Source organism: Nasonia vitripennis, chromosome 1, assembly GCF_009193385.2.
Source record: "Nasonia vitripennis strain AsymCx chromosome 1, Nvit_psr_1.1, whole genome shotgun sequence".
NCBI classification, from domain to species: Eukaryota; Metazoa; Arthropoda; class Insecta; order Hymenoptera; family Pteromalidae; genus Nasonia; species Nasonia vitripennis.
Genome location: NC_045757.1, coordinates 27,745,633 through 27,771,502, shown reverse-complemented (window position 1 = coordinate 27,771,502; position 25,870 = coordinate 27,745,633). Strand labels below are relative to the sequence as shown.

At 39.0% G+C, this 25,870-nt stretch overlaps 1 protein-coding gene across 5 annotated transcripts in view; it reads right to left on the bottom strand.

Moving 5' to 3' along the window:
* The window catches only part of LOC100118634 (dedicator of cytokinesis protein 3), an 85,648-nt gene that overhangs the window by 5,579 nt on the left and 54,199 nt on the right, over positions 1–25,870 (bottom strand). For 3 of the 5 annotated variants that reach the window (XM_032595965.1, XM_016988848.3, XM_008213988.4), the window contains exons 5-13: positions 23,610–23,694; positions 22,971–23,429; positions 3,383–3,682; positions 3,060–3,264; positions 2,691–2,873; positions 1,870–2,150; positions 1,217–1,690; positions 576–1,132; positions 71–493 (exon numbers count right to left, since the gene is read on the bottom strand). In XM_032595965.1, coding sequence (XP_032451856.1) covers positions 71–493; positions 576–1,132; positions 1,217–1,690; positions 1,870–2,150; positions 2,691–2,873; positions 3,060–3,264; positions 3,383–3,682; positions 22,971–23,429; positions 23,610–23,694 — 2,967 coding nt within the window. The remainder of the gene's footprint in view (positions 1–70; positions 494–575; positions 1,133–1,216; positions 1,691–1,869; positions 2,151–2,690; positions 2,874–3,059; positions 3,265–3,382; positions 3,683–22,970; positions 23,430–23,609; positions 23,695–25,870) is intronic. The other 2 variants (XM_016988849.3, XM_001602504.6) reach the window with 1 other exon arrangement.

Genomic DNA, 25,870 nt, shown 5'->3' with positions numbered 1-25,870 from the left:
AATATAACATATGGATAAACGTATAATTTCTATGTATGAAAGCAAAGATTTCGAAATCTTTGAAACTCACATCGTGTTAAAAAGCTGTCTATACTCGTCGTCCCCTTTGTTCTCACTAATAAGAATGTCGAGCTTATCGATCAACTCTGACTCGACCGATTTGAAACTTCCTCGCGAGTGCTGTTCGCACTCCATCATATCGAAGAAGATATGCAGCGTCGCTTTTCGCAACTCGCTTTCGGGCACGAGAGTGACTTCAAGGAAAGGACCCACCATGCCGGGGATAAATTCGAGCTTTTTCTCTCCCAAGTGTGACCACATTGAGAGGATCTGGAAACCCATGAGTACTCGCATGTCTCCATATTTCTCGACGATCTTTTCTCTCTTGACCTCGGAAAAGTGCTCGAGCTGTAAGGATGGCTGAGTGAGGTATGCGACTGCTAGGTTAAAATATGTTGACCAGAGTTGAGAGTCAAAGCTTCCATGTAAAAATCTGAAACAAGCAGTAATTCAATCCATAAGTCTAAATTCTTCAGGCGCATGCTTCAGATCTTTTACGTTGGCAAATTTCTCACCTAAATGCAAGTGGTTGCGCAAGCTCCTGTAAGGACTTCAGTATGATATTGTTCGCCTGCATCCTGAGGACCAGCCAATCCGGCGGAAAGATCTCCTGCCTCACTAGCTCTCTCAATACCAAAAACACTCTCAACAAGAAATCTTTCAGAGGTTTCCTCTCGCCCCCAACCGTCAGTTCCTCCCAGAGTCTTCCGTAGTGGTACTCGTCCAGCAATTGCAATAACCCCATCAGACAAGCCACGAGACAGTTCAGCACCGAGCCACCAGCGTTTATAATGATCAGAATCGTCTGTATGAGAACGTCAAGGATCGACAGACTGAGCGTTTCCACGTCGTGGTGCACGCAATTGTTGACCTTGCCATCTCTGCCTCTCTTGTACATAAAGCTCAGGATTTCTCCGAGTATCTCTGTGCAAGTTCTCAGCTCTTCGCGTCTGGCTAAGTGAATTCGTAGATTTCGACATATCGTTGCCAGAAGCATGTTTCTACTCTCATCGTCTTTGAAGAGCTCGGACGTTACCAGGCTCTTGATGGCTTCGAGTTTCGCTTGTATCAGCTGGAAATTCGCGGTAAATCAATTATAAAAAAACAGATATACTTCGTATTTAAAAAGAGTGAAAGTAATTGGCGTGTGCCATACCTGAGGTGCAGAATCTCTAGGCACTGAATCAAGCATGGAGCAGGTCAGCGTGGTGACCTCCATAATCGACAGTACGTCGATCAACTGCTCGAAAACTGCAGATATTGAAATAAGCAAAGCCACTTGCAGAGACAGAACTATCTCGTACGGCAGAGTCATCATCTTGTTCAGCGCAGCAAATACGCAAAAGATATCCTTCCGGAAACTGTCCTCGTATTGCCCTGCCGTGGCTCTGGCGTAGAGCAATCTACTCTGAATAATAAACTTGAAAATATATTCAAGCGATCTGAAACACTTCATGATGAATTCTTGCTTCTCAGGGGCTGTGACCCACTCGGTGCAGTGCTGCACACTGCTAATGAGACCTTTGTAAACGAGCGCCGCCGCGAAATGACCCGAGATATAGGCGTTAATCACGGGCTTAAAATGCTCGAACTTGGAGTCCTCCAGTAGGATAAATATCGATACGAGTACCTGCAAGAACGTAACTTGTATAATAGAATAATACGACCGGATGTGCGATTATGATCGATGGCTGATAGATGCGAAAAACTGCGAACATGCGATCTATGAATGATAGACGGTCACATTGAGAAAATAATACAAGCGGTTATCTTAAAAGCGTTTTCAAACAAATAAGAAAATGATATTACATTTAGCACTTGTACCTGAAACACCAGGCCAGAGTGAGCCGTGGAGTTGCCGTCCTCGGTATGAAACATGGCGAAGAGGGCGTCAAGGATGTCCTGGAGAAACTTGACGAGTTCCTCGCCATCCAGGCGGAGCACGCGACCGAGAGCTTCGGAGATCTTCTCCGGGTGAGCTTTCCATTGGAGCAGGCTCAACAAGTCGACGTTTTGAGTGAGCTTCGTACTGCAGAGTAGCGTCTGGATGAAAACGGCTTCCTTTGGCGATCTGGTGAAGGGGCCTATGCCTGGAAATTTCGAAGCAAGCGGTTATGATATTTTTTTACACACATTGTACTTACTAATGTAGATGTAGGTAAGTTTAATTGATCGAGTTGTATTTTAATCATCATCGTTCACATCGAGATGAATTTCAAGCTCGACTATTTTAATACTTTAATCAAAAAAAAAGCAATTTTAAATAGTATTAAATTGAAATAAAAATTTTCATGCAAAGTTTCTCACGAACAAATATACCTATCACTTATTAAAATAAATAATAAAATTATTACAAGCAGACGTTATAATTAAAAAAAAATTAATATCAGGGAGTGCCGCGCAATCAAAACAAAATGGGAGTCTATTCACTAATTAAAACCTCTTCGCGCTCATCAATGCAAACTCTCGCAAAGGAAAAGCACGAGCTTTCATCAGCGCACAAATACGCCCGGTAAATCCCGTGCGAACATCGGCTTTCATTTTAATACAGACGTTCTAAGCTCGCACAGTACCTACAGCAGACCGAAATATACCGGCACACGAAAGGCAGGCGCGATTCATGTCTTTACCTGGATAATTTGGTTCGCGAGCATTGCTCGGCATGGCGAGATAACTGAGCGACTCCAATTTAGCGCGATCCTCGCACTTGTAGATGTAGAGCTCGTGTTGGCCGTCTTGGAGGGTTGCACCCCCGGCCTCCATTAGCCTCACGAACGCGAAGGCGAACAGCTTCTTGTCGTTCTTCTCGCGTGCTGCGGAAAGCGTAGAGGCGATTAAAGGGGGGAAGGTTAAAATTTGTCTTGATTTACATCTAGGCTTATGGAGTATCAACAGTCTGCTGGTGGCGAACAGAGAAGGCTCAGTTATGATATTGTGCCTTTTACTGCATGATTTTTTTTTGTGACTGAGAATCGTTATAGTAAATTGCGAACACTCACTAGAACAATGTCGGAATTCAAAGCGAACGTGGCTGCCGTAAAATTTATCGATGGGGACGGCGAGCCGGAGAGTCTCGGCCCAAGATGGACTGTTGTGATGGTAAATTACCAAACTTTGATACTCCGAACTCCCGTCAGTTCCAGCTGCTCCAAAAAGGCAGCCTTCCAGCGGTTCACCCTCGGCATCCAGCACCATTATGGTTACCTGTGCGTCGAAATTCACAATTACGCTTTGTACGGTTATAACATCATTATGCAAATAAATATTTTTATAAGTATGCGAAAAGCTTGTATTTCTTTATTAAAAAAAGGGGATGACAAACCTCGATGTTCTTTCCAGTGGACTTGCCACCACGTTCGAACTCGCCGCGTTCGAGCTTGAGATATAGGTCGTTGCGCACGTCGCCGGGCATGATAACGTCGGAGAAGCCGAGCTTCTTGGTCAGGCAGATGTTCTTGAAAAGTAAGGGGTTGTCTTCGCGAACTTGGCAGAGTTCGCCATGCAAGACACGGAACGACACGACGATACCGTAATTCGGTTGTCCCGGCAGTGGGGAGCACTTGTCCTTACGAATTATCTGCTCGTGCAGCTGGTGGAACTCCTTCTCGTCGCCTTGGAAAACCTGAGGGGATAAAGTTTACGTGATTAGGACGTGAATGAGATGACGAATCAAGAAGATTGATTTTTTTCACTAGATATTTATGTGTATTAAAAAAGAGTTTGTATAAAAAAACAATCGCAACGAACAGAATAATTTATTTTATTTTTAACTTGAGCTGATAATTGAGCTGTAATCTTAAGCCTCGAGGAAAAATTAAACTCCTTTAATTTCTACAAGTACATAGCAATAAGTTACCCACATCATCGAATTAGCATAAACGTTACGATGCGAGTTTAACAGTAGCTTTCAGATATCAACTATGCAGCCAAACTTCTCTCCCTCGGGCTTTATGCTAGAAGTTTACATGCGGGGACGAAACTTTTTTTATGGCCGAACTTCGCGTCGTAACAACTTACAAGACTCGTGTAAAAATTTGAATATATATGCGCCTTGTGTACGTTATATTGGTACGCAAATATTGTAGAAATTTTATGCACGATGTATTTACCCGAAATTATACACGATTACACAAGCGAAGGTCAGCGTTGAAAATATATCAAAATAACGATCTGTTTCTTTAAATTTCTTCAAGGCCGTCAAATTATTTTATTTAGTTAATTGAAAGTAAATTATTTATTGTCGGTAATATGGTGTACGCACGATATTCAATTTATAGTAGCTTATAAGTATGCAAAATATAATAATAGTACATTACGATACGTGTGACTTAAATGGCTCTTTTTTATACGGCGCAGTTAGCATCCGAGCGTAGCGAGGGCGCTAAACGCCGTGTAAAACTGAACCATTTAAGTCAAGAGTATCGTATAAAATTTTATAGCGCAGACTGCTAAAATCCGCAAGTCTTGCCTATTCGTAACTAAAGTAGTCCTTACTTACACCGTGAGGTTAGCGCACGAGCGTAGCGAGTGTGATAAACACGGTGCAAAAAAGGACTACTTTAGTCACAGATAGGCGTGACTTAACAGCGGATGTTAGCCACACTGTGCTATAAAAAATATTAAGACGTTATTATATAAAGAACGTTGGTTCGATTTCTTATGACCGTAGGGTAGTATAAATACAGGGGTCGATCGCTACCAACATTTTTTTTAAATAAACGCTAAGAATAGAATACAGATGTTTTTGTTTTCAATTACAAGCAATTTATTTATCCGTTTATCACACGCTACAGCAGTATAAAGCCAAACCAAACATTTCATTAAATTTTACATGTAAAATTAAATAGTTACAACATTTTTATAACACCACATTGATTGATTACGAAGAATTATTTTCAAACATTACAGTAATGCAACCAAGATATCCACAACAATGAAATAACAAAACTCGATAACATTGTATTCTATTTAAAAGTTTCAGGCTCATTTTGTTATTTCGTCAAATGATCAAGACACTGGAAGTTAAAAGTCATATTAATTTTTCTCATATCCCTAGTAGTTATAAAAGTTCAAAATCTTACCATACACATTAGTCTCATATTATGCTTAATAATATTTTATATTATTTGTGCACTAGTATAGACGTAATAAAGTCGTGAACTTTTGGTATTATCTAGATGAATTCTAGATTCTACTTCACCCCAATTTCAACATTTTGACTATATAAATATTTTATAGCTTTATTTTGCATGTTAATAAATTCCATGTGCATATTATTTTCTCGAAATCATTCTTAAATATTTATCGTGTAAATACTTCCACAAAAGCTCCAAAAAAAATGCCACGATGGATGTCAAAGTACCTCCCAAAAAAATAATTGGAAATATTCCAACCTCTTCCTTACCAGAAAAACTTTTTATACCTTTTCTTGCAAAAAGCACGTCAAAACTCTCAGTACCAAACATGATCTCATTTCTCTTTACATAAAGCTTCATTGATGCATAAGACCATTTCTCGATAAGTCCTCCTTCAAAGCAACGGCGAAGAATCAAATTGAATCTCGGTACGTATGGCGATGCTCTGTTAAACAAGATGTCAACATATCCAGGTGCGATCGGTTCCTCAACCAAACTCAATATTGAACCGTTTTCACCCGAAAGGCAACTATAGCTGAGCATTCTGCCTACTTCGGCATCTACCATACAACCTTGCACTTCATCGCTACCTCGTATCAGAGCCAACTCGCAATTGAAGTCGTCGCTCTTGTTAACATATTGCATGCGAGATATGGCTTGAAATGTAGGGTCATCGTAATAATACTCATTCATGACATTTAACACCTCGAACGGTACATATGGGATAAGCTGGTGATGAACTATATCTTTCAAAGAACGCAGTTCAAGATACACTATCTGGGAAAAGCTCATCGCCACGAGTTCTCCAAATGTCATTGCGAAAAATCCAGAGGATACTGTGATTATTAAGAGGAAAAAGATCCTCTCAATCGCAGTAGTGGGAATGTTTGTAGAAGTTTGTCCAAAAATCAGAATCTCAATAACGTGAAACATTTCCCAGATCTCATTGGGAAAATATAAGTGTAGGATAGTGGTCAACAATAAAGTAACGACTATAATTCCAATGAAAACTATAATGACTTCGTAGGTGAATGCGATCTCCGTTTTTCCATACTGTTTGACTAACGCGTGTTTGCCGTGTGAGTACAGAAAGGTACTTCTACGCGCAGATTCAAGGATTCCAAGAGCGACAAAACTATTTATTGTAAAATCTATTTCACCTCTTATAATTGCATCTCGGACGTTACCTTCGGCTAAATTAAATCGATTCAAATTTGGATAGTGTTTGAGTTCTTCTGTTATCTTAAAATTTACTGTGAAATTCGAATAGTCTGACACGGTTTTTGCGATGGTAACGCCCTTGCCACTTATTGCGCGCCATATATCGTTTCCAGAATATTCTTCGTCTATCATAAGGTCAAAGTCCGAATCAAAGAACCCCGCATCCAACTTGTATCCATACATATTTTGCAATTTATCGGCAAATAGAATAATTTTGTTAGAAAGTGGTGTAACATCATAAATGTCATTAAATGGATTATACTGATGTATCATTATTTCGAATGCTACATCGATATTTTTATGAAGGGTATAATCTACTCTAGGTATGATCATTTCAATTATAGCAACATTCAGAATCTTGTATGTCCATAGAAGTTCGAAAAAGGATCTTAATTCCTCGTGTGTTTCTCCGTCAATGATAAATAGCAGACGCTCCGGTCGAATAGTATTGTTTGTAAAAAATCCTAGTGATTCGCTACACACTTTAAGATCATGAGTTGCACTTACGAGAGAGTTGTTATTGCTTGAAAATATCACATGCGGTACTTCTTGCTGAGACTCTTGTGCTAGAAATTCTCTTATACTTTGCTCTCTTTTGTTTTCCGCAGTTCTCCAAAACTCTTCAACATTTATAATAGTCAAGGGAAACGTTGCTTCCATTATTTTGAATAATAAATTTGATGTTGAAGAAAGGTATTTTGGAGATTTAGTTATGAGTATTGAGTTTTGTATGGGGGTCTGTCGAGCAATATAATCTACTATGTTATTTATAGTATGATGCTGTTTGCAAGAAATTTCACTAAGGCAAGAAATAATAGTATACAAAACAGCGAAAATAAATTCGTCAAAAGACATTTTATATTTTCAAATCATAGAAAGTTTCCTTAAATTTGAATGTCAGATATTCTTATACCTTCAAACTACAAACTAGCAACATTTCAGCACTAGCGTTTGTCAGAAACTTGCATTTTTATCGAAAATCCATACGTGTATGCATTTTCAGTATCATTAAAGTAGGCGCATGTATCATATAATTTCGTAAGTTTTCACTTATATTTTCTTCCACTTTAAGTACATATTCGTAGTTCTTGAAACTTTTCAGTTGGACTATGAACTCCTTTTATTGTCACCCATCCGACACAGCGCGTGATGATATTTTGATAGTAAAGTAGGGTAAAGTTTTAGGTCGTGAAATCATCATGTTATAATTAAATATACTTAATGATATTAGAAATAACTTGATATCAAACGTATAAACTTGTGTTGGATTGTTGCACTTAAAATTCAGAGTAAATATCTTAGATTCATCAAGTTATGATACATACCAATGACCAACCTTCAGTGACATGACGTGAAGGAACTTTTTTTATGGCCGAAATCTGTGCTCTAAGAATCGCATAAAAATTATAATATCTATGCTTTTTAATACGAAATATTTTTCATCGCATATATGTACTCTAAATTATACATCGTCATAAAGCAAGGTATAAAGTTGAGAATAGTGGAAAAATGCGATGTTTCAAAATATCTTCGAATGAAATTATCATTTTGATACCTATAATAGGTCTTTTAATTGTTGTTCATGATATACAGGATATTGACGCTTTTGTTAGCATGAAATCTTGTAATTAGTAAAAACTATTTTTCTCATTAAAGTACTTAATAAAATTATTTTACCCGAAATTTGCGATGATATTAATTATTTGTAAATCTTAAATGTCTTCTGCTAAAAAATAAAAGTATCAATATCAATTTAGCCTGTAATGTGCAGTATAGTTGATGTATTTTTTAGTTTATGTTGATAAAGTCAAAATTTCCTATATCATATTCTAATCAAATTTAATTTTCCATCAAGTACATTATACTTATGCAATGATAAAGTAAACTCATTTTATTTTGCATTTCAATAACACATAACTGTAAACTTATACGTGTATATTATTTTTTAGAATCACTTAATTCATTTATCTTGTAGATATTGCCACAAAAGCTATAAAATAAATATGACAATAGAAGTGAAACTACCTCCCAGAACGATAATTATCAATTTATTCAGGATCGACACATTATTTCCTTCGACAAATATTTTTTTGTATTGTTTATAAAAAAACCTATCTATTCACTACACTCTTCGAGATCGTGTGTTGCACTCACGGAGGAATTGTTATTGCTTGAAAAAATAACATGTAAAGCTTCTCGTTGAAACTGCTGCACTAGAAATTCTCGTATACTTTGAATTCTTCTGTCTTCCGCACTTTCCCGAAACTCTCCAGCATTTATAATGATAGAGCGAAATGTTGCTCCCATTGTTCTGAACAATAAATTCGATATTGAAGAAAGGTACTTCGGAGATTTAGTTATGAGTATTGGGTTTCCAATGGAGGTCTGCTTTGCAATATAATTAATCACTTGGTTTGTTACAGCATGCTGTTCGCAATTTATTGCTCTATACTTATAAATGATAGGGCACATAATAGCGAAAAGAAATGTGTTTAAATACATTTAAATACTGTACTATGTATGAGAAGTTATCAGAAACGTTGGATACCGCTGTGCTTCCGCACGCCTTGTGTTTTAGTGCGGAGTGCTTACTTCTGTACTAACAAACATAATAGGAAACCCCAAATAATAATGCATTTAAATTTGTTTCAATATTCAATGCACGAAGTACACTGTATATTTTTTTCGCAATTTTCCACTTCTAAAATATTGAATAGGTTCGAAATTAATAAATCTGTAGCACTGAATCGATAACGCTATTTTACTACTATACTTATTCTACAGTTTGTTTGCAACAATTCTAACGATCCGTCGCATTATTAAAACAATAAGCACTTGCAATAGTAGAAAACTGTACCTATGACAGGAGTATTCAAGGTATTCAGTAGATAGGCTATAGGCATACCAAAACATAGGCATACTAAAACACCCCCTCTCCTCTCAGAGTGTTTTGGTACCCGATGGAAGAGTGGGAATGGCTCTCCCTCTTTTCCACATACTAAAACACTCCCTCTCCTTTCAAAGTGTTTTGGTACCCGATGGAAGAGTGGGAATGGTTCTCCCTCTTTTCCGCATACTAAAACACTCCCTCTCCTTTCAAAGTGTTTTGGTACCCGAAGGACGAGTGGGAATGGTTCTCCCTCTTTCCCCATACCAGAAAACTCCCTTTCCTCTCAAGAGTGGGATGGATCTCCCTCTCTCCCGCACACGAAAACACTTCCACTCTAAGTGATTTGCTAACCGATGAAAAAGTGTACCTCTCTCAAATATGTTTTTGGAATGCCTATAGCGTTCTCTAATTTTCTGTTTCACGGATTAGAAATCAATCCTCATTGACGCATGTAAGGCATCCTCGAACCGATGCCAATTTCGGGATTAGCTTTTGAGGAAAATGTGGGTGTGTACCGGGTGCGCACACCGACATCCTTTGCTCAGGTGGTTGACAATGCAGCATGGTATACTGATCGATGCCCTTTAGTTTTAGAATAAGCGTTACACCTTTCATACGAATGCTGCGTATTGCTTTGGAGAAAAAATGTGGGCGTGTGCAGGTCGAATAAGAAATTAATCCTTATTGCTGTGTAAGGCATCCTCAGACCGTTGCCAATTTTTGGAATGAGCGATATGTTTCTCTTGAAAACGTGGGTGTGTGCAGGTTGGTGAAGTGATGAACCCTCAAAGCTGTTTTCCACGTTAGAGATAATTTTCGCACACACTTGAAACTGACGATTCTTGAAGAGATAATCTTACGCTCAATCTCTCTCTCTCCCTCCAAGAAAGCGTAGGTGTGCACTCGAGTGATTGAGGGATGGTCAAATTTTGTTGAGAGGGAGGAGATTTTGAAAATTCCGGTGGGAAGTGTCTAAGGGAGGTTCTATGAGAAGAAAGTGGAAATTTTTCGGCAATTCGAAGGACTTTTGGCAATTGAAGTGGAAAGGGAAGCTTCGCTGTCCACCGTATTTAAGGACCCGGTGCATGCTTCATCAGTCAATTCACTCCTCGTTTCCAAGTTCATTCGGCAAAATAGTGAAAAGTGTTCTCCCGCCTTCGAGTATAACCCCTCAAGATACACCGGAGTCAGGATTTTTCTTGCAAGCTGACAAGAAAATGTCACCGAAGAAGCTAAATTCATCAATGCAGCCTTCTCGAAGCCGACGGAGTCTGCAGGTCGCCCAGGAGCGTATACGTTGGCTGGTCGCCAACGCACCAACTCTCCTAACAATGCTCGACTACGTCTCCTGGGCAATGGACGTGGTCGAAACACGTAAGTGAATTTTTTTTTTTATTGTACTATTCAAAAGTTTTTTTCTTTAAATTAATTTATTAAAATTTTTTTAATGTTGCAGTGCCACAACCACCAAATGCTGCTTTGCAGCAATTAGCACCGCGACGATCTCCGACGGCTGACCTGCCACGACGATCTCCGGCGACTAACCTGCCACAACGATCCCCGGTGGCTGACCTGCCACAACGATCCCCGGTGGCTGACCAGCCTCGACGATCCTCGACGGCTGAGCAGCCTCAGAGATCTTCGACGGCTGAGCATCTTCGACGATCCTCGGCGGCTGACCCGGCGCAGCGATCTCCGACGGCTGACCCGCCACGGCGATCCCCAATGGCTGAGCAGCCTCAGAGATCTTCGACGGCTGAGCATCCTCGACGATCCTCGGCGGCTAATCCGGCGCAGCGATCCCCAATGGCTGAGCAGCCTCGGCGATCTTTGACGGCTGAGCAGCCTCGGCAATCTCAAACAGCTGAGCAGCCTCGACAATCTTCGGTGACCCGAAGAAGACGGTCTCGGTCGAGCTCAAGTTCTAGCTCGAGTTCGAGCTCGAGTTCGAGCTCTAGTTCGAGCTCTAGTTCGAGCTCCAGCTCTAGCGGAACATCATCTAGTAGCGCATCATGTACATCTGTTAAAAGTATACGCGATCTCAAGCCGATTCCTAAGATCGCGTCCTCGAATATGAAGAGAAAAGTAAATGGTAAAAAATATTAAATTTATTCTTAAAATTGTATAACTTTATTTAAAAAAATGCTAATCTGTTTTTTTATTGTTAAAGATCAAAAAGGCAACGAGCAGAAGAAGAAAAAGGCAGGAGAGAGAGAGACGTCACCAAAACCAGGAACATCTACAATGACTTCAGGTAAAAAATGCTTTAACTATAAATTAGTTTTATTTTGTATACAATAAATTTATTTTTTGTTTGCTTTAATTTTTCAGAGGTTACGAGACCAGTACCGAGACGTGGTATTTTGCAATTGAAAAGGACTGATAGTAAACAGCAGCAACAACACCAGCAACAGCAGCAGAAACAACAGCAGCAACAACAGCAGCAGTCACATCAGCAGCAACACCAGCAACAACATCAGCAACAGCAGCAGCAACAACAGCAGCAGCAGCCACAGCAACAGCAGCAGCAACAGCCGTCACAGCAACAACAGCAACCTCAGCAGCAACAACAACGCAATTTACCGCGGATTATAGATGATGAGATGATAATAGATCACATCAATGTAAACAAAATTTACAAAAATTATAAAAAAAAAATAAATTTAAAGAACTGTGGACACCTCATCGTTTATTAAAACTTTGAGTTTTCCCAAATTTATTTAGAAAAGTTAAAAATTGTAAAATATTTCAGAAAATTTAGATATGATTTTTAAATTGATATACTCTGCTCTTTGTCTTCCTTTTAGTGTAAATAAATAAATAAATTGACTATATGTTAAGATAAATTTCAATCCCTTTTCAACATTTTTTTTTGTTTTAAAAGATAAAAAAGAATCGTAAGAATTATAATTCTGCCAGAAAAGATCTCATCAGCAATCTTGAAAGATCAAGAACTTTTCAATAATCTTTCAAACACAGCAAATAAACTTAGTTTATTTATAACATATCAGGGTGGAACTTCTTTTAAGTTCACCACATGCTAAAATAATGAAATACAAAGACTGATAATTATTAAATACTATTTATTTGTTAAAACTACAATTCACATGAATAAAAATACATTATTAAATATAATAACAATTGCTTTCTTATTTTTTAGAACCTTGAATAATTTATACAATCTCATTTTTATCTATCCAACTATTGTGATCGCTACTGAATCCTAACCATTTAACATATACGCGTTTACCACTTTTCTTTAAAACTTTTTCTACTAAATAAATTTCCGGATACATAGTTTTATGAATTTCCGTTTCATAAAAGCCACCAGAGACGGGTTTATCATAATAATCTTTGAGGTGGTAAGTTACTGGATCTGTTTTTACAACTCGCGTTATTGTGAAAATTTCCGTAGACCAATTTGGTGTGTAACCTTTTTCAAAAACATTTTTTAACCTACTTATTCGTACTTTATCTCCTACTTTGAATTTCGGTTCTTTCACTGACGACTTTTCAGTAGGAAAACGTCTCTTGACCTCTCTCTCATTTGCCTGTGTAACATTTTCAGGCTCGATTCCTGTTGTCCGATGTTTTCTCGAATTGTATGCTTTGAGCAAGTTAGGTAGAATATCCAACCATTTATAGCTTCCTTGTTTGCTGAATTCTGTCCACATTGCATTTTTTAACGTTCTATTGAATCGTTCGCATATACTTGCATGAAGATTACTATGTGAAGAGTATAAGTGTATATTGTGCTTCTTCATAAGTTTTTGAAAAATTGAATTGTAAAATTCTTTTCCTTGGTCAGTTTGTAGATTCTTCGGTACTCGTCCTTCTTTCAGTATTGACTTCATAGCTGCAGTAACATCCTGGCCACTCTTCGACTTGACTGGCACGGCCCACGCGTACTTTGAAAATATGTCTATGACAGTGAGTAAGTAGCGGAAAACTTTGTTCTCGCTAGCGTAAGGAATCATTTCCACAAGATCACCTTGCCAAGTCTCATCTATTCCGCGTATATCATATTTTCTTCGCTTGTACCTGCGGCGTGCAGCTTTATGCAGCTATTCAGCTACTTTTTGCTTTTCCATCTTCTTTGATTATAAAATTATTCAATTGACCAATAATATATTCAACGCTTGCGAAATTACGTTGAGAAATATCATTAAGATATTTTAATTTTTTGTCCACATCAGATTTAAGGCTTTCAACTTGCTCCCTATATTGGTCTATAAGTTCACCAATTCCAGTAATTTTAGAAGATATATAATTTACTTCCGTCTGCAGGATAACTTGCAGTGAATGCAAAGTGATTGCATCTTTTGGATTGCGTGGCTCTCCGAGATTACAGAGTCGCTTCTCCTCTAAGTCAAAATCGCCGTCTGATGTAAAATTAAAACCATTTCCTGGAGGCCCGCGACTCACTTGCTGCGAGCTCCCAAGTTTTCTTCCGAACACATCGAGACTCATGGTAGTACTGATGCAAAGAAGAAAGATGCGTATCAATATATATGCCCAGCTTCACGCAATTCTTCAATAATTGAATGAATTTCGTTGGTGTGATTGTTATTTCCAGCAGATCGTTCGGCAATCAATAATCGAAGTCGTTCGACAAGCTCATTTGGATCGTCCCAGTAGACAAGATCTATGGAAGAATTTTTCTTAGCTATTTTATATTTAGGTGCAAGTCCTCCTCCGCTGCTGTTGTTCTTTTTACGTGGAGTGCTGCGGAACATTGGAGCTAAAATATTCTTATATTTATTACTTCTCGACATTCTTATAGATTCATCTTTGCTGAATTTTTTCCGATGAGCATTTGATGCTTCCAGAATCTTGCGATAATTTTCACGATCTGCTGAACTCAGAAGAAGATCATCCGGATATTTTTTAAATAGCAATTCCATTAGTCCATTCGTTTTAGGATAACTTTCATTTCTGACTTTGACATATTTATCATCAAACTCTATTTCTGAATCACCAATCATATACACTCCATCAACCTTTCGCACTCCGTATATATTGTCAATTGTTCTACGGCTTTTATCTAACAATGATAAAAAATCTTCAGCTGATTCATTTTTTCCACTCGTAGATTTAAATATAGAATTGGTTATTGTGTTAAAAGCATCATCATCATCATCATCATCATCATCATCATAATCATAAACAGTATAATCCAATAAACTTGATTTATTATTATTATTATTTTGATCGTTGAGCAAACTTAATCGATCGATTCTTGTTCGTTTTTTCATTTTCTTACTGCTGTTTTTAACAAAAATGTGATTGGATGGTTGCTGCAGTGGACTTTCACTTTTCATCTCAACAAGTTTTTCAAGTGGTGTGACGACTGGTTTTAGAGTATCGCCGATGACTTTTTCAAAATCATCTTTCTCCTGTTTTAATAAAGTGTATTTTTTTTAATAGCCTCACGAGCTCGCAAGAGCTCACTAAGAACATTCTTCTCTTTCTTGAAGTCTGACATGCTGACGTGGCGATGTCTACAACTGAACTGCAAGTTTGAGACTCATAATTCCTTTTTTATTGCAAAACAGTCAAATCCTTTTCTGTATCTACCCTCATTCATCGGTCTATCTTTGTCAATGACGATGAATCCATATCTATCATTCTTCCAACATTCAGAACAAAGATTCCGAAATTCATTGAAAGTTAAATCAGTATTCACATGATCTTCATAGATATGTTTAAGATTTACATCATCTTGTCGATAAATTACTAACAAATTGACATTATCCTTAATGAGATGTTTTCCTATATGAGCATAAGATTGACATAGATAGAAACTATCTACACTCTTATGTCTTCCCATACAGAAGAATGCTCTGACGTTATCCTGCTTCTCACATGCCACATCATCAAAAATCATAATTGAATTTGGTAGGGCTTCATCTGGAGATACTACAGATTCATGCTCACTAAACGGAAGATATGATACTCCTTCAATCGAATCCAAGACATTTTTGAGAAATTGATACTTTGGCTGATTCAAGGATTTAGAGTATACATATAAATTCTCAAATCTAAGACCATTGGGGTGTGTAATTAGAGCCAATAAACTATTTGTTTTTCCACAGTTTGATGGACCACAGAATACTGCTCGTATACTATCTGGTAGTAATTCCCCATGACGCTTCTTTCTCTTCTCTTTTCCAAAATCAAAATTCGTGACAGGGAGTTTGACGTTTTGCTCGGTAAAATCCATGTTCACGCAACAAAGTCACATTCAACATTGAGCTCTTGAAATATAAACGCTCGTTTTATACCATAAACGTCAGTTGTGAATCAACACTCGAAGAGAGATGATCATACACAAATCTCAGAAACAGCCGAAAGGCTATGGATTGCTTGATAAAGTTATCAATAACTTACCTGTTGAAATGCATCTTCCTGGATATCAATACTGCGGTCCCGGAACCAAATTAAAAAAGCGAATGAAAAGAGGAGATCCTGGTATTAATCCGCTTGATCAGGCATGTAAAAAACATGACATAGCTTACTCCGATAAAAATGGAGATCGTAAAGCTGCTGACAAGAAGCTTGCTGAGGAAGCTATGCAGCGTGTCAGAGCCAAGGATGCGAGTCTTGGTGAAAAAGCGTTTGCTTTTGCTGTTAACAGTGCTATGAAATTAAAAGGAAAAACTGGAATGGGACTGAAATTTAATAAGTTAGTGACTGTAGCTAAAAAATCAATGACAGCAAGTAAACATTCTCGCAAGGTTATTCAATCAGCGTTGAAGGGTGCACGTCAAGCTGTTAAAAGTGTAGGAGGAAAGAAAAAAGTTATCATTCCACGTGTTCTGCCGCTTCCAGCAAAAATTGGTGGAGTTCTTCCTTTTCTCATTCCATTGTTCGCAGGACTAAGTGCCACCGGTGCTCTAGCAGGAGGTGCTGCTGGAATAGCTAAAGCTGTTAATGATGCTAAAGCCGCGCAGAAAAATCATGAAGAAAGTAAGAGGCATAATAAGACCATGGAAGCTATTGCTTTAGGCAAAGGACTCCATCTTAAGCCCTATAAAACTGGGATGGGATTATTTATGACACCTCATATTGGTTGTGGCAGCAATCAAGTGAATAGAAAAAAAAAACTTCGATTTAACTTTGCCGAATCGTCCACTGACTGACTACGATCTAAAAAAATATGCTCATATGATGAAAATCTCAGATTTCCGAGGTGTTTTCATGAGAAATAATTTGCCTCCCAATGGTCCATGGTATAATGAATCTGCAGTGGTTAACTTGGATGACTATCAAAATAGAGGTACTCACTGGGTTTGTTATCGCAAGCAAGGTTCTGAAGTGCTTTATTTTGATAGTTTTGGTGATCTCAAACCTCCCAAGGATCTCATGATGTATTTTAACGTGAAAGAAGTTAAATACAATTACAAAAGATATCAAAATTTTGACTCATTCATATGTGGCCATCTTTGTCTCTACTTCTTAGCTGGAAGACTATAAAAAGAGGTGCTCGCAGCCGAATGAATTCATTATCATCCGATCAGTCATGGAAGATAGTTTCACTCTGAGTCTAACGGGAAAATCTTCTGTACTAGAAGCACAATATTTCCCTTCAATCGAACTACCAGAGCATAAAAATTTTGTTTTGGGCTTAGTTGAACTTTTAACATTCAACTCTATTCCAAACGTTGACTCATCAAACAATAAAGTTCATTTGAATGGTGAATTTATTACTATTCCAACTGGCAGTTACGAGATTGATGCTCTTGATCAATTTTTACAAGCAGCTTTGAAAGCTAAAGGAATTAATTTTTCCTTGAAAGCTAACAACAATACTCTCAGAAGTGAAATTACTTGCAGTCATCCCTTAGATTTCAGACCACACGATTCAATAGGTCGTCTCCTTGGCTTCACTCCTCGTATTCTCAAAGTTAAAGATCTTCACAGCTCTGATTTACCTGTGAAAATATTGAAAATCAACGCACTGCGAGTAGAGTGCAACATCACTGCAGGTGCTTACATCAATGACAAAAGAGTTCACACAATCCATGAGTTCTTTCCCCGCGTGCCTCCAGGATATAAAATCATAGAAGTTCCGTCTCATGTCATATATCTACCGCTCAGCGTCAAGTGCATAGATCATCTACAAATTCGAATCGTCGATCAGGATGGAAATTTGGTGAATTTTCGAGGAGAGGAAATCACTATTAGACTCCACATCAAATCTGTATAATGGGCATCGTTTACAATTCTGGATCATATATAAGTCAGTCATCATGGCAACCAGCCATCAGTCGACCGAAGAAACTCAAACCGTTAACACGCAAGAGCATTCAGTTTCTGAAAAGTCTAGGACTAAATGTTCGTGGAAAAAATTCACGTGTATAATTTTTTGCTGCTTCCAGAAAAATGGACGAAATTCTAAGCATTCAATCAGGTGTCGTATTCGATGAGTCTATTGCTCATTATGAAGTACACGCACATCAGCCATACTCATCATTAAGCTTTGACAACAGCGATGAAATTCGTATTTCTATCCAACATCAAGATCTATGTCTTCTGCCATCACGTAGTTCTATCCATGTATGTGGAAAATTGAAACTCAAAACTGGTTCATCAGCTCCAGCTAAAACTACATTCGTGAACAATGGCATTTGTCATCTGTTTGATGAAATTCGTTATGAAATTAATGCTGTGGAGATAGATAAAAGTAAAAATGTTGGTTTGAGCAGTTTTATGAAAGGATGGACTTCATTTAATTCGAATCAGAATAATATGCTAGAAAATGCAGGCTGGCTTGGCAATGAAGAAAACGTCAAATCGTTTGTCGATGAAAAGGGAAACTTTGACGTTGCGATTCCGCTGAGTATGATCATGGGCTTTGCAGAAGACTATAAAAAAATTATAGTTAACATGAAGCATGAGCTCATTCTTACAAGATCGAGAAGTGACTTGAACGCAATAATCCAGGAAGGTACTACGACATCTGGTGTAACTGCTTATGAAGATTGTGAAGTAAAAATATCGAAGATAGAATGGTTAATGCCATATGTCATTGCATCTGATAAACAAAAACTTCAGCTATTGAATTTCATTGGTAAAGATAATCCCATCTCTATGTGTTTTCGTTCTTGGGAGATATTTGAATATCCTCTTCTCCCAAGCACGAATAAACACGTCTGGACAGTGAAAACATCAAATCAACTGGAGAAACCTCGTTTTGTAATTCTCGGACTACAAACAAAGAGAAAAGCTGTAAGAACTGCAAATACGAGTAGATTTGATCATTGCGAGATAAGTAATGTGAAACTTTTCTTAAATTCACAATATTATCCATACAACAATATGAATCTCGACATATATAACAATCAGTATGCGATTCTCTATGATATGTATGCTAATTTTCAAAAATCATACTATGGAAGAGATCCACAGCCGATGCTGACAAAATCTATGTTCATCGAGAATGAACCGCTAATAGTTATTGACTGTTCACGACAAAACGAATCTCTCAAGAACGCTCCTGTTGATGTACGTCTAGAGTTTGAGGCTAAAAAGGATTTTCCCGCACACACTTCAGCCTACTGCATGATCTTACACGATCGTATCGTTCAGTACAATGCCATCAGTGGGGATGTCAAGAAACTCGTCTAGGTTGCACCAAAAAAATAAAATGGAGTATGCAGTAGACATGACTGGTTTCAAGCAAACCGGAGAAGATTATATTCTAAAGGAAATTGCAATCATTCCTCTCAACGATAATAGTGAGCCTATTGTTCTAATATTTAAAAATCCCTTCCCCTGGAAAAAACTCTCTGACAAAATACAAAGGGAAAACAACTGGCTTAAACATAATCATCATGGCATGAACTGGAAAACCGATGGACATGACTACTCTCAAATTGGAAACTTGCTTCGTGACGCTTTGCATGATGCATCAAAAATTTTTGTCATGGGTACAATAAAACAGAAATGGCTTCAACGATTCAAATTTCCACTGCTCGAATGTGCTCTTCACCGTGGTGCGTCGGTTCATATAGCCCATTCCCCACCAAATAAGAGCATGGTTATTAAATTATTTGTCTGGAAAATTTAGTCAAGACGAAGTTGATTAAAATGTATTATGAAAAAAAAAAAAGATTAAATAAAATAATTTAAAAAAAAATTATAATTCTTACGATTTTTTTTTATCTTTTAAAACAAAAAAAATGTTGAAAAGGGATTGAAATTTATCTTAACATATAGTCAATTTATTTATTTACACTAAAAGGAAGACAAAGAGCAGAGTATGTCAATTTAAAAATCATATCTAAATTTTCTGAAATATTTTACAATTTTTAACTTTTCTAAATAAATTTGGGAAAACTCAAAGTTTTAATAAACGATGAGGTGTCCACAGTTCTTTAAATTTATTTTTTTTTTATAATTTTTGTAAATTTTGTTTACATTGATGTGATCTATTATCATCTCATCATCTATAATCCGCGGTAAATAGCGTTGTTGTTGCTGCTGAGGTTGCTGTAGTTGCTGTGACGGCTGTTGCTGCTGCTGTTGCTGTAGTTGCTGTGACGGCTGTTGCTGCTGCTGTTGCTGTGGCTGCTGTTGTTGCTGCTGCTGTGGCTGCTGCTGTTGCTGTTGTTGCTACTGCTGTTGCTGGTGTTGCTGCTGCTGTTGTTGCTGCTGTTGTTGCTGCTGTTGCTGGTGTTGCTGATGTTGCTGCTGCTGTTTACTATCAGTCCTTTTCAATTGCAAAATACCACGTCTCGGCACTGGTCTCGTAACCTCTGAAAAATTAAAGCAAACAAAAAATAAATTTATTGTATACAAAATAAAACTAATTTATAGTTAAAGCATTTTTTACCTGAAGTCATTGTAGATGTTCCTGGTTTTGGTGACGTCTCTCTCTCTCTCCTGCCTTTTTCTTCTTCTGCTCGTTGCCTTTTTGATCTTTAACAATAAAAAAACAGATTAGCATTTTTTTAAATAAAGTTATATAATTTTAAGAATAAATTTAATATTTTTTACCATTTACTTTTCTCTTCATATTCGAGGACGCGATCTTAGGAATCGGCTTGAGATCGCGTATACTTTTAACAGATGTACATGATGCGCTACTAGATGATGTTCCGCTAGAGCTGGAGCTCGAACTAGAGCTCGAACTAGAGCTCGAACTCGAGCTCGAACTCGAGCTAGAACTTGAGCTCGACCGAGACCGTCTTCTTCGGGTCACCGAAGATTGTCGAGGCTGCTCAGCCGTCAAAGATCGCCGAGGCTGCTCAGCCATTGGGGATCGCTGCGCCGGATTAGCCGCCGAGGATCGTCGAGGATGCTCAGCCGTCGAAGATCTCTGAGGCTGCTCAGCCATTGGGGATCGCCGTGGCGGGTCAGCCGTCGGAGATCGCTGCGCCGGGTCAGCCGCCGAGGATCGTCGAAGATGCTCAGCCGTCGAAGATCTCTGAGGCTGCTCAGCCGCCGAGGATCGTCGAGGCTGGTCAGCCACCGGGGATCGTTGTGGCAGGTCAGCCACCGGGGATCGTCGTGGCAGGTTAGCCGCCGGAGATCGTCGTGGCAGGTCAGCCGTCGGAGATCGTCGCGGTGCTAATTGCTGCAAAGCAGCATTTGGTGGTTGTGGCACTGCAACATTAAAAAAATTTTAATAAATTAATTTAAAGAAAAAAACTTTTGAATAGTACAATAAAAAAAAAAATTCACTTACGTGTTTCGACCACGTCCATTGCCCAGGAGACGTAGTCGAGCATTGTTAGGAAAGTTGGTGCGTTGGCGACCAGCCAACGTATACGCTCCTGGGCGACCTGCAGACTCCGTCGGCTTCGAGAAGGCTGCATTGATGAATTTAGCTTCTTCGGTGACATTTTCTTGTCAGCTTGCAAGAAAAATCCTGACTCCGGTGTATCTTGAGGGGTTATACTCGAAGGCGGGAGAACACTTTTCACTATTTTGCCGAATGAACTTGGAAACGAGGAGTGAATTGACTGATGAAGCATGCACCGTGTCCTTAAATACGGTGGACAGCGAAGCTTCCCTTTCCACTTCAATTGCCAAAAGTCCTTCGAATTGCCGAAAAATTTCCACTTTCTTCTCATAGAACCTCCCTTAGACACTTCCCACCGGAATTTTCAAAATCTCCTCCCTCTCAACAAAATTTGACCATCCCTCAATCACTCGAGTGCACACCTACGCTTTCTTGGAGGGAGAGAGAGAGATTGAGCGTAAGATTATCTCTTCAAGAATCGTCAGTTTCAAGTGTGTGCGAAAATTATCTCTAACGTGGAAAACAGCTTTGAGGGTTCATCACTTCACCAACCTGCACACACCCACGTTTTCAAGAGAAACATATCGCTCATTCCAAAAATTGGCAACGGTCTGAGGATGCCTTACACAGCAATAAGGATTAATTTCTTATTCGACCTGCACACTCCTGCATTTTTCTCAAAAGGAATATGAAGCTTTCGCATGAGAGGTGTAACTGATCACTATACAATGCTTCATTGTCTACCACCTGAGCGGGGTCCTTGGCGTGCGCATCAACCTGCACACGCCCACATTTTTTCTCCAAAGCAATACGCAGCATTCGTATGAAAGGTGTAACGCTTATTCTAAAACTAAAGGGCATCGATCAGTATACCATGCTGCATTGTCAACCACCTGAGCAAAGGATGTCGGTGTGCGCACCCGGTACACACCCACATTTTCCTCAAAAGCTAATCCCGAAATTGGCATCGGTTCGAGGATGCCTTACATGCGTCAATAAGGATTGATTTCTAATCCGTGAAACAGGTGTGTAAGAAAGCAAACACCTCAAAGGATTATCTTTTTCTACGGTACACGCCCACATTTTCCTCAAAAGCTAATCCCGAAATTGGCATCGGTTCGAGGATGCCTTACACGCGTCAATAAGGATTGATTTCTAATCCGTGAAACAGAAAATTAGAGAACGCTATAGGCATTCCAAAAACATATTTGAGAGAGGGAGTACACTTTTTCATCGGTTAGCAAATCACTTAGAGTGGAAGTGTTTTCGTGTGCGGGAGAGAGGGAGATCCATCCCACTCTTGAGAGGAAAGGGAGTTTTCTGGTATGGGGAAAGAGGGAGAACCATTCCCACTCGTCCATCGGGTACCAAAACACTTTGAAAGGAGAGGGAGTGTTTTAGTATGCGGAAAAGAGGGAGAACCATTCCCACTCTTCCATCGGGTACCAAAACACTTTGAAAGGAGAGGGAGTGTTTTAGTATGCGGAAAAGAGGGAGAACCATTCCCACTCTTCCATCGGGTACCAAAACACTCTGAGAGGAGAGGGGGTGTTTTAGTATGCCTATATTTTGGTATGCCTATAGCCTATCTACTGTATTCCAATTGTAAAACGTGTTATAAAATATGCAATATTAAATTTAAAAAAAAAGTTTCTGCAGTTTTTATGAGTAAAGATTATAGTCTATAGCAATACGAGAATTTAGGAACATTTTTAAAACAAGGTACCTAAAGTAAAATTTCTTGCTTGTTGAAATCTTGGGTAAGATTGCAAGAATATTAACAATAATACTAAGACAACTTTATACAATAATAGAGTCCAACAGCAGATGAATAATACCATCAATTTCATAAATATACACGTAGTAAAAGTAACTAGTATTCTCACTAAAAAATTAAAAAGAAAACTTCACAAACCTTAAACGTAAGCTCGAGCTCTTCGGTCTGCTCCTGCGTGGCGTCCACTAACGACAGTACACCAACTCCGTGTGGCCTCCTATAGGTCGCAACCCCGGCTTTGTTCTTCCCCGAGTCCGAGTACAGCATCCTTCCGCACCTCATGACGTGCGCCACCATGTAGAGATCTCGACTGAGATCTGCATTGCCGAGATCCGTGAATATCGTGCAATTGCTGTGCATCTTTTCGACGTAGTTGGAAAAGCCCTCCTTGGATATGCGCACGAGGAAGCGCTCGCTTATGTACTGGCCGCGTTTCGCGTCGTACAGCGAAAAGTAGATCTCGGTGTCTTCGCCCACCGAGTGACCAAAGTCCCGCATACAGAAATACAGGTGGTGAGTCAACACCTTCTTGTGCTCCTTGCGACGCAAGGTACCGCGAGCTGACGCGCCCTGGGAGTTTTCGGCGCTCTGGACGTGCTGCAGAAGATTTTTTAAGAGAAAGTTATAATTGTTTTATTTGTGCAAAGGAAAGGTAAAGTGTTGTTGCATATTTAGTCAAATTTATAAATTTTACTGTAGAGTAGTCGTTTCAAGTTTTGAAGAGATACTTTTAGAAAACCAAAATATTGAATTTAATAAAATATGTTGAAAACTCACCACGTGGTATAGTTCGATAACAGACATAGAGTCTGGGTCCACCATATGAGAACCTTGTCGGGGTACGAGATCGAGTCCCAGTTTTCTGCAAAAAAAATTCAAGAATGAAAACGTTAGATTTATAATAATGATAAATAAATTTCGTTACAACGAAAATAAGTTGATATCAGAACAATTCGAAATCATGATATTCCTATAAATAATGCTTTTATTTCGGAAACATTATACGTAATTGTTAAAAAGCTTTGAGTTGATAAGTAGAAACTTGACATGCACAGTATCATATACCCCAGAATTGATTTGATATCCGATACACCCTGAATAAATGAAACGCGATGACAGCGACGTTCAGGAATATTTTACATGGTAAATATTCATTTCAGCCACATCCATCCAAATAATATAATATAAATTATACTCTAAAGCAGAGACAATGTCGATTCAGAATTGGAATTCCAATAATGCTGAATAAACTGATAAATTCAGTTTTAATAAAACATATTATTATAAACTTGATGTAATTATTCCAAACTAATGCATAATACATCGCCAGCCAAATAGGAAATTCAAAAGCACACGAAAACACTGTCTGAAAAATTTCCCCTCCGAAGCCCGCCTGTAATTTCGCATGCAGATCGAACATCGGCCGCCCATCAGTCGGGCGCAAATTCCTCTCCTATATACGTATACTCCGGCATGAAATTTCCAAGCTGCAGCCTCATCTGAATGGGATCGCAAAAAATCGACTCGGCGCTTCGAACATCCGATCGGTCGGCTGCAACGCGCCGCACACGTATACAATTAAGACGTAATCAGTACGGCTGGATCTTCCTTTTTCACCGGCTCCTTCTTCGCCATTATTACTACCCCGGGCTACTTCTGCGTGACTCTCTACACGCATTCAAATATGCGTCGCGTGTACGCATGCGGAATGTATCGGAGGATGATGGGGATACAGCTGAATGGAAGAAAATGGCCGAGAGTTTTTTAATTGGCGAAGTCTGCAGCAGCCAATGGGATATCGCATTGTTGCCGTGAGCTTTAGCGCGGAGACAATGCGGGGATTGAGCTTGTTTTTCAACGAGCTATACGGGTTTGAACTGATGATGCGTGTGCGGCGCGAAAAATGCGTGATTGAATGAATGCAACGAGCTGCAGCAGACGTGTTACAGTTGGTTGTACGACATGGGAAAGTAGCTAAATTTTCTGAGTGAAAAAATGTGTATAAGTCGATAATAGTTTTTTGGCATTGTTTTTGTTTCTTTTTTTCATTTATCTGTATATATAAATGACAAGTATTAGAAAAGCGTTATTTTTCTATTAGAGGCTCTCTTTTTCGGCTTCTGCTGCAGGTTTTTCATTCGGAGACGACTCGATACATTTCAGAATTGGCGTTTGTCCATTTTAAAAATAAAATGAAAATCAATGCGACAACCTCTTTAGGAGCCTTTGGCACAAGTAGGACACTCAATAACGTAAATATTTTATGTGGAAAAATCATATATGATGCATTTTTCTATAAAAATTTAACAAGTATTCAGAAAGTTTATTTACCGCACAAACGATTTTTTTTAAGTAAGGAGGAAAATTGAGTAAACGATCTAAAGACCACTATCGACATTTCTACTATCCCGGCATCTTTTCCCATAAAATTGAAATCTCAACGGGAAGCCTCGTCAACCACAGCGTCGCATCCCACGAACACACGAACCACCAACGAAGTCGTTAACACCGCGTCGCTCCGACAAGTTCATGACCACCCAAAACTGGTCGCCATGGGCCTTCTGGACTCAACGAGAGAAAGAGATGGAGACGTAAGCGGCACAAGACCACCCTAATCTACCAGAATTACGAATCCACCCTATCGCCGATGGTGATCTCGGGACGATAGATCCTCCGGCCGTATAATGGAAAACAATAAACGACGCAGAAAATAGGAGGTGCGAGCTAAGGAACGAAAATGTTTCCGGGAGGACGAGCCTCGGGGACCATACACGGCTCTGCAAAGCAAAGACTGACCGCTTCGGGTTCTCGGGATACAGCTCAATATTCTCGAGGCTGCGGCTGAAAATTTCGGTAATTCCTCGGGGGCTCCTGTAAATACCTCAAGGCCGTTTCGATGCGCGTCGTTTGCTACCGTGTTCCACGGATAAAATTCTCTTTTCTGGCCTAGAGCGGAGGCCCATGAGCTCTCGCAACGCGTTGGGGGTCGGGGTGCGATTTCCGGAGTTTGCCGAGGGAAAACATTTTTTTTTTAGAAT